The 10,000-nt window shown below is 43.0% G+C and overlaps 1 protein-coding gene across 1 annotated transcript in view; it reads right to left on the bottom strand.

Moving 5' to 3' along the window:
* Positions 1-10,000, bottom strand: part of kif13a (kinesin family member 13A) — a 71,882-nt gene that overhangs the window by 15,430 nt on the left and 46,452 nt on the right. The window contains exons 24-29 of the mRNA XM_076280634.1: positions 9,796-9,928; positions 6,284-6,430; positions 4,028-4,057; positions 1,762-1,861; positions 1,407-1,533; positions 474-529 (exon numbers count right to left, since the gene is read on the bottom strand). Of these exons, the coding sequence (XP_076136749.1) occupies positions 474-529; positions 1,407-1,533; positions 1,762-1,861; positions 4,028-4,057; positions 6,284-6,430; positions 9,796-9,928 (593 nt within the window). The remainder of the gene's footprint in view (positions 1-473; positions 530-1,406; positions 1,534-1,761; positions 1,862-4,027; positions 4,058-6,283; positions 6,431-9,795; positions 9,929-10,000) is intronic.

Below are 10,000 nucleotides of genomic sequence, written 5' to 3'. Positions count from 1 at the left end.
AGTATTCTGGGCTTTTCTGTGTGTGTGTGTGTGTGTGTGTGTGTGTGTGTGTGTGTGTGTGTGTGTGTGTGTGTGTGTGTGTGTGAGAGTATTCTGGGCTTCTCTGTGTGTGTGTGTGTGTGAGTGTGTGTGTGTGTGTGTGTGTGTGTGTGTGTGTGTGAGAGTATTCTGGGCTTCTCTCTGTGACATGTCTTTGTTTGAAGGCCCGTTTGTCTGATGCTGCTTGTTTTGGGACTTTGTTAACTTGATTCAATAAATTGTAAACTTTTGTAACCATACTCTGTGTTTCCCCCTTTATGTGTTCACAATGTGTGCATAACACACTCACACACACACACACACACACTCTCATGCGCACACACACACACTCAACAGAGAAGCCCAGAATACTCTCACACACACACTCACACACTCACACACACACACACACACACACACACACACCCTCACACACACAGGAGTCGGCTATTTACCATTCAGGTCCAGGAAGAGTACAGGTGTATGAACCTCCATACCAGGAGAGGGCGTCCTGAAACAAAACACCCCACATTTACTGTTATTATTGTGTGTGTGTGTGTGTGTGTGTGTGTGTGTGCGTGTGTGTGTGTGCCTTCATTCCAGGAGAGGATCCTGAAACACACACCCAACATTTAGTTTTTAAAGTTATCACTCGGTGAGTTGCACAGTTTTGAAAATGAACGTTAAGGGTTGTTTTAAGGACATGTTTGTGCTTGCCCATAGACCGCCACTCTGAAGTAGTCAAAGGTGATTCAAAATGAGTAAGAAAAGTCGAGACAGGACCCATCGTCAAAATTTCGGTGTCCACCACTCTAGTTCATCCAAAACTAACCAGAAAAGGGACTCAAAGTGCTAAATACCGGAATTAAACTTTAAAAACTTTTGCATTCAAGTTAATTCTGCAATCCTACCACCACAAATAGAATTCAATTATGTGGGAAACACTGTCCCATCTCACACCACATCCATGCAGTACTGACGACTGACTTGGACCCAAACACAACATCCATGCAGTACTGACAGCTGACTTGGTCCCATCTCACATTCTTTGTTTGGTTGGTTGGTTGTTATTTGGTTCATTTGATTTGGTTAATAAATCCACATTTTAGTTAAATATCAAACCTCTCGACTCCCTCTTTTGTTGTGGCCTTACCCCTAGGTCATATCAGTGTGTATAGTGTGTGTGTGTGTGTGTGTACCAGTGGGCAAGGGGCTCCCGATATTCCATTGTGTGTGTGTGTGTGTGTGTGTGTGTGTGTGTGTAATGAGTGTGTGTGTGTGTGTGTGTATGTGTGGGTGGGTGATGAGAGTGTGTGTGTATATGTGTGGGTGATGTGTGTGTGTGTGTGTGTGTATGTGTGTGTGTGTGTGTGTGTGGATGTGTGTACCAGTGGGCGGGGGCTCCCGGTATTCCACTGCCTGGCGCCGGCACCAGCACAGCATTCCGCTCCTCTGTAAGCCCCACCCACTGCTCAACAAGCCGCGCCTCCCGCTCCATATCCTCCTCCGACTTCTCTGGAGAGAGGGAGAGAGAGAGAGAGAGGGATAGAGAGAGAGAGGGATAGAGAGTGTGTGAGATGAGAGGAATGTGTGTGTGTGTGTGTGAGAGGAGGTTTGTGTGTGTTTGAGATTAGAGAAGTGTACGTGTGAGATGAGGAGTGTGTGTGTGAGTGTGTAAGATGAGGTTTGTGTGCGTTTGAGATTAGAGAAGTGTGTGTGAGATGAGAGGAGTGTGTGATTCACCAGGTTTGTTGATGATCTTCTTGATCTGTTCGTCCAGATACTCTCTCCTCTTGACCAGTGCCTCAGACCAGCGCTGCCTCACACAGTTCAGATCATCCTCCTGCACACACACACACACACGCACGTACGCACACACACACACACACACACACACACACACACAGATGCATAAGCATGTACACATGCACTGAACTAACACTGCTTACACGCACGCACGCACACACACACACACAGTCAGACAATCACACACCTGAACTCCCTCTAACACACACACACTACTATATTCTATGGGCACGATGAATTACACACGAATAATCAAATAGCAAAACAGCCCACAGGCGGCTTGTTCACTGGTCTGTGTGTCTGTTACAGTCGGCTTGTTCACAAATGTAGTTAGTTAACAGCCTTGTTTACTTTATAAAAGCCCAATTAGCCACGCCTCTTTTTCTCTTTTGGACATAGATCACACACACACACACACACACACACCACACGCACACTCACACACACTGACTACTTCATGGGACTCCAGAATGCTTGTGTTTCTTCTGATGATGATCTTTGAGTTAACAGACACACACACACACACACACACACACACACACACACACACACACACACACACACACACACACACACACACAAGCAAGCATGCAATACACACATATTCACACACTTCTGCAATCATGCACATACATACATGGTCACTCACGTGCGCATACACACACACACCAGGGATGGAAATTACTCATGGTCACTCACGTGCGCATACACATATGTACTGAAGTTTGGTGGAACGCAAACGCTAACACACTCAAACACACACATGCATAAACAAATGCAAACTTTCACACACTCAACACACAATCACCTCCCTCCCTCTGAGGTCACACACAAGCCCTTTCCCTCAGCTGCCATTAATGCGTCATGTGACCTGTGATGCCTCATGCGATTGGCTCATGCCTCATGCAGACATGTGTAAGCTAGTCAGGGTTAGTGTGGTGGTAAGGGGTAGGAGTTGGTATTGTGTGTGTGTGAGACAGTATGTGTATGTATTTGTACACACCAGGCCCAGAAGGACTGATTCACTGATGACTAACTGTGTCCATTTCAAGGAAGCACTATGGAGTGTGTCAAACACTTACCCGCTAACTAGCTAATGGTGGAGTTGCAGACCAATCACTAGCATGCTAACTAGCTAACGACAGACCTGCAGAGCAAATCACTAGCATGCTAACTAGCTAACGGTGGACCTGCAGACCAATCACTAGCACGCTAACTAGCTAACCTGCAGAGAAATTACTAGCACACAACTAGCTACCGACAGACAAACAGATCCCAGACTTCCTTGGCAACCTGTCTCTACCAGTCTTTACTGTACAACAGAAAATCACATGGTTAGCCATTTTTTAGCCATTTTTACAAAAAACAGCTGCTACGGGGCCATAGCGTGGATACACGGTAATGGAGCCTTTCATACATTGTTATGTTTCTTTAGAAATAAACAATGGACAAATAGAGTCTTTAAACGCTTCAGATGTAAAGTTATTTGCTGTCAAGGTGACGCAAAAATGAATGGGATTCAATGGAATGCTAGCAGTAAGTGATGGCTTGTTAGCATATGGAATCTGCCATAGGGGGTAGGCTTTCCAGATGCTCGCTTGCACCCTTGGGTGGACCTACAGAACAATCACTAACACGCTAACTAGCTAACCTGCAGACCAATCACTAGCATGCTAACTAGCTAACGGTCGACCTGCAGACCAATCAGCCTGGAGCTGCACACAGCCTGAAAAGCTGTTTTTTTCCCCACAGACAATTTTGGCCCATTAGGATAAGAGGGGCTGTGGTTGGCTAGTCGTACATTGCTAGTGCTAGCAGTTGGCTAGTCGTACATTGCTAATGCTAGCTGTTAGCAGCAGGTGTTTAATGAACAATTCAAATGGATACCATAGCAGATGTGTTCTTATTGCACCACTTTACATAACTTATATGGAACAGGTCTCTGTCATTGTGGAACAGGTCTCTGAGAGTATAACAGTTTAATAGTCAACTAGCTGATGAAACTCCTCGTCCACAGTGCCTGTAGGTTGTGATGAGAAAGGGGGGGTGGCGGTTTTGGGTCAGGTGAAGCATGACAACATGCAGCGGTATGTGTGTGTGTGGAGGGGGTTGAGTGTTGTGCTTTACACACTGTGCTGGGATCTAGAGCGCCCCCTATCTGTAAGCTCATGCCAGCACCACGTGAGGGGGGGGGGGGGGGTACCTGATAGCTATCCACCTCTCCATCTTCCTCCTGCAGCCAGGAGAGAACACACCCACGCTCACACATACACACACAAATATATACACATGCACACACACACACACACAAATACACACACACAGTCAGACCCTTTAAACCTTCCCTTTAAACCTTAACTTCTCCACCCTAGAACAAACACTGACCCCTGGGATGAGGCAATCACGCAAACGCACACACAGGGCTCGAAATTAGCACCGGCCAAGCGCCCATGGCGAGTACACTGTTTGTATGGGCGGCTGAATTATGGCAACTGCGCCACTTTGGCGTGTGGAAAACGGCTGCTTATTGCAGAAATGCAGCGCAAAGCGTATACTTATCACGACGCAAAGCGTATACTTATCACGACGCAAAGCGTATTCCTATCTTACACTCAAATTTTTCACCATGCACTCTTTTATTAAACAACGCACCCAGGGGTGTGGCAATTAAAAACCTAAGGTGTGGTCTGGCGCATTATCTAAAAATCGCCATCTTACACCATCTAAAAAGCTTTACGCAACTGACCAAGAAAAACCTGGTCTATAGCGAAAGGCGCATATGAAGCACAGCTGAAGACGTACTGTCACGAGATGTAAGCAGCAACTCCTCTGCAGGATAAATGTTCTGAGGTTTTTTATTCCGTTTTTCAAACATTATTGGGGTAAGTGTTGCTTTTTCCAGGCTGTGTTTTTTCGATGGTAACCCATTGTCAATCAATAGTGAAAGTAATTAACTGTGTAGAACTGTTTTGTCATTGAATATGACACCACTGTAAAGTTAGTTTCACTTTGCCAATGAGTTCAAATAATAGACGAGTGCAGATGCGTGTAGGCTATACTCTGCTAGGTTTTAGTAAAGCATGGTTTAGTGGAAAACCTGTTCCATACGGTCTCACGTGCAAGCAGATTCCTTCAAATGCGTTCCTATGAAAATACTGATGCGCTATTTGATGTTGCGCTGCTTGCTATTCAAGGGAATTACAGATTTCATTTTCATTGGATCCTTTCATTGGTTTAAAGGATGTTACGCCCAAAACACACCCATGACTGATTAAGAAACATAAGAACCGCCTTTTTGCGCCAAGCGCCCGACGTTTGATAACAAAACCACCCCGAATGTGAACTGGACAAACCCCTAAATGTATTTAAGCTATTCGCCAGTGCCCATGAGTTTTAGATCGCCAAGATAGAGCCCATAGCCATTCTAACCTCTTGGCAGCCATCTTGAAAATTACCCCTTTCCAAAGGTCAGATTTTTAGTATGTTTAGCATGTCCAACAGTACCAGAATCCATAAAAAAAGAATCCAATTTTTTTGATGTTGAACCCTATATTGACCTGCCTAATAGCCTATTAGTTGCTTACTTTCACTTTCAATGATGACGAACAAACTCACAGAATGATATGAAAGACGTGATTCATAGCTCAAAACCCGTTGCCACGGTCATATGTTTGCAGCGGTCATTATAGCAAAGATCCTTGATTACTGACCGGGATAGAGCAATGTAATTTGTTTGCTCCGCTTCAACACTGTCTGATTATAGGCTACAAAATTAATAATGACTGAACCTCTAAACATTGGGAAGGCCCGTTCATTTAAACATTTGGACTTTGCAGTGGAACTTGCAATCTTCTACAGCATTCTGAAAGGCTGTATAATAGGCTAATGATAGGCTACTTTGTTTAGTTTTGTCTGGCTGGTCCTTTTTTTCATCTACTAGCCATTTTGCCAAGTAAGCCAAAAAGTTAATTTTGACCCCTGCGCGCGCACACACATACACAGACACACACACACACACACACACCTGTGTGGAATACCGTCCCCCACCCTAAACAAACACTGACCTCAGGGATCAGGCAAAAGTTTGTGTGTGTGTGTGTGTGTGTATGTGTGTGTGTATGTGTGTGTGTGTGTGTGTGTGTGTGTGTGTGTGTGTGTGTAATAACGGCAGACTGGCACACTGCAGGTGTTTGTGTGTGTGTGTGTGTGTGTCTGTGTGCACGTGTGTTTATTAAGTGCGTGTGTGTTTGTGTGTGTGTGTGCGTGTGTGTGTGTAATAACCTGGTAACTGTCGAGTGGGCACTGTAGTTTGGTGGAACATGATGGCACACTGGAGGTGTGTGTGCGCGTGTGCATGTGTGTGTGTGTTTGTGCGTGCGTGCGTGTATTTGTTTGTGTGTGCGTGTGTTTGTGTGTGTGTGTATGTGCATGTGTGTGTTTGTTTTTTGTGTGTGCTGACCTGGTAGCTGTCGAGTGGGCGCTGTAGTTTGGTGGAGCGTGCAGACACACATCCGATGGACACCGAGAGCACAGCCTCAGCCAGCAGAGGCAGCGTACCGGAGAACTGGACCGGACGCACACACACCAGCAGCCTGCGAGAGTGACCCTACACACACACACACACACACACACACACATTTTAACCATTTATTTATGTCCACATGAAGAAAATTATACAGGGACACAAATATTAAGGATGCAGCAGAATACATGCGCAACCTCCTGGACACACACACACACACAAACACACACACACACACACAAACACACACTTGTACTATTGACAAGGACACTTAACTTTGTGGTAAAATGTTTCTCAACAAGCTGTCAACTGCACCCGTAAGAGATCTGATTAGATTAGGTAGTGAAGCTACGCTGTGTTCAGTCAATTCAGGGAACTTCCTTCTGAACCACAGTTGCCCTGCTACAGTCTTATATCTTTAAAGGGTCGTTCACACCAGGATCGATAGTTATAACGATAACCATAGCTATAACGATAACTATAACGATAATGATAACAATAGCTATATCAAACACTATAGTGATAACTATTACGATAGCTATAACAATAGCTATATTGAAAACTATAACAATAACTATAACGATATCTATAACAATAACGATATCTATAACAATAGCTATAACTATAACAATAGCTATAACAATATCTAGAACAATAGCTATAACGATAAAGATCACTATAACAACAAAAGCGTCCACACTGACATGGTCAGCAACCATATGGTCGATATGGTCAGCAACTCTGTTTTTGATCCAAGACACATTCGTCTGAGTCACCATGACAAGCTGGAGTAACGTTATAGGGTACAAAACACTAAATAAATACAAAAAAATAATCCTGATGCTCCCATAATTCTCGTTCAGTTATATCGGTGCTGGGTGAGTGAGGATTGTCCAGTTGTGTCGGTGCTGGGTAAGTAAGGATTGTCAAGTTGTGTCGGTGCTGGGTGAGTAAGGATTGTTCAGTTGTGTCGGTGCTGGGTGAGTGATGTTTGATGGTAGACAGTGTTTGATGTTACTTCACTTGATGGAGTCTAGATTTCCTGTTTGCTCTCCAGATTGCATGTGCAGCCTGCTGACACTTCATATTATATTAGGCTATTCCCCTAAATCATATTTTGCATATAGGCGCAATGTAAATGTCTGTCAATTCATTTGAAAAGAACATATTGTAAAATCACTAGTGCTGTCAGTTAAACGCGTTATTAACGGCGTTAACGTAAACCTATTTTAACGGCGTCAATTTTTTTAACGCGAGATTAACGTTCTTTTTGGTTAAACAAACTTTGTCGTTTTTTCACATGCTGTTGCAACAACTAGTAACGTTAGAACAACTACAACACCACACTGGATTTAGCTAGACCGGAAACTAAACAATAAGCACTGACGAATTTAATGGAACGTTGTATGTGTTGCACATACACGCCCCCTTTTAGGGAAAAGATGACTGATATAATGGAAACCTATGCTGCATCAAAGTGGGGAGCGAAAAGGGCTTATACTTACTAAATCACGAAACAAACGTGAATAAAAGGCACAAAATAAGGTTGGTGTAAGAGTTATCTGTGTGTTTATGGGATTAATATGACCATGTTCCTATGGTTTGCTCTTTGTAGTTTACAGGAGTGTAACGAATGTATCGATAGGCACAGTCAAACTGCCCGTGGCTGACTATAACTAAGTTCAGCAAGCTTAACTTTACATGTCATAACATCAACTAAACATAAGTCACACATTCATTCTATCACTTGTAATATGAACGTAGCCTATTTCCTACAACTACAGTAGGTGAGATAATTGGCTATGTTATACTGAAGTTCCACAGTTCGCTAGCTAGCAAGCTAACCGTTTTGCATAGGATATTATGGTAAATTTGTTCTCAACATGGGGTATTGCAAACGGATTAGGTTGGTAATGTACATAGTTTCGACATGAGTAAGTTACATAAACATAATTCTTCATAACTGCCGTGTTCAAATGATTGAATGTCCTGTGAATTAAAAATAGATGTAACGTCAACGTGTGATTACTAGCTGTCTATCAATGATATAATGTTAACTTGTTTTCCTCTAAAATGGGGCGTGATGCAGATTAAATATATCTTTGTGATGATGCGCCGTTAGTAGGCTACGTAAAGGCATGCTGCACACACTTGTTTGGGCTTACGAGCCGGCCAAAGAGTAGTAGCCTAGGCTGATGCATTAAATGTGTGCCGCCAAAGATTCTTTCACCGTCACTTGTTTTGTTATCAACATTCCTCTTTGGCTGCTACTATTTGCGATGCACTCTGCTTTCGACATTCATTTACATTAGATTCCATTCTTTTCAATACAACTCCGCACACCAGCATCGCACTTTGGCGCCGTGTAAATCACGATTCAGTTATATTTGGTCGACGCTGCTCCATAAAATCCATTGTTCATCCAGTGTTTGCCTGTTAAAAACTTCGGCGCTGATGTGTGTGGCAAGTGACAGTGCACCATAGACTGTAGGCCTATAAAATGGCAATGCACTCATGTTGAAAGCTTCCTTATTTTCAACTGAACTCAAAGATAATAAATATAGTATGAATATAATATTTTCTGTTTGTTATGCCCTTTATAATGTGTGTAGGCCTACATTTTGTGCACGCACTTCTGCGGTAGCATTTATATCAGCTAAATTTCTGAAGAATATTGTGTTGCCTCAGGTCTGCTGCACATCTTTTGAAATTTGATTTGAAATAATCAAATAGACCTACAGTACGTCTTAAAGTTCAGTTAATAAAGTAACTCCCAATCAAGATACACAATAATTGCTTTATTGTTAATATCGACTCCTGGAAAGTTCAGAAATGCAAAATAATAGAATTTTAACCATATGATAAAATATGTGATTAATCGTGATTAACTATAGGAATTCAGCGATTAATCGCGATTAAATTTTTTAATCGTTTGACAGCACTAAAAATCACATAATGTGTCATGTCGATGCACTATTCTGGCAACATCATATTCTGTAATGTGTCAATTATGGTATAAATGTCAGACTTCTTTGAAAAGATCTGATTCTTATCTTTAAGCTGAAATGAAATTGAAGGCAAATATAAGTAGCCTATTTCAATCTTGGTTTTGCTGAGCATTTCAGTTTGATTAAAACACACTTAAGGCTGTTAGTGTGAAAACGCCCTAAGTAGCCTATTTCAACCGTGGTTTTGTCAAAACGCCCCAAGTAGTCTATTTCAACCATGGTTTTGTCAAAATTCCCCAAAAAATGCATCAGCTGGAGTGCTGTATAAGTTTGCTGATGTGTAAAATAACCTGATGATTAATGTTACTTGCTTGCCAGCCCGAATACATAAACAGAGTAGTGGGGTAAGACACTACCATGCAGCTACGCAAGAAATATAACTATACACTCCTTCACACACACACACGCACACACACACAGAAGCACACACACACAGCGGACCTGTCGGAGCTGGAAGACTCCTCCTGTGGTGACGTCTTTAGCGGTGTGGAGCTCCACTGAGGAATACTCCCCCTGCTCATTCAGCTCCTGTATAGAGACCCACAGCTCCAGCTGCCTCGACACCTCACTCCACCTAACACACACACACACACACACACACCACCATATACACCACAAACACACACACACACACACACACACACAC

Source organism: Alosa pseudoharengus, unplaced genomic scaffold, assembly GCF_046254945.1.
Source record: "Alosa pseudoharengus isolate Yale_2024_CS ecotype anadromous, Long Island Sound unplaced genomic scaffold, YU_APseudo_1.1 YU_APseudo_1.1_scf_12, whole genome shotgun sequence".
Lineage (NCBI taxonomy): Eukaryota > Metazoa > Chordata > Actinopteri > Clupeiformes > Clupeidae > Alosa > Alosa pseudoharengus.
Note: the sequence above shows the minus strand (reverse complement) of the source record. Positions and strands in the feature narration are given on the sequence as shown.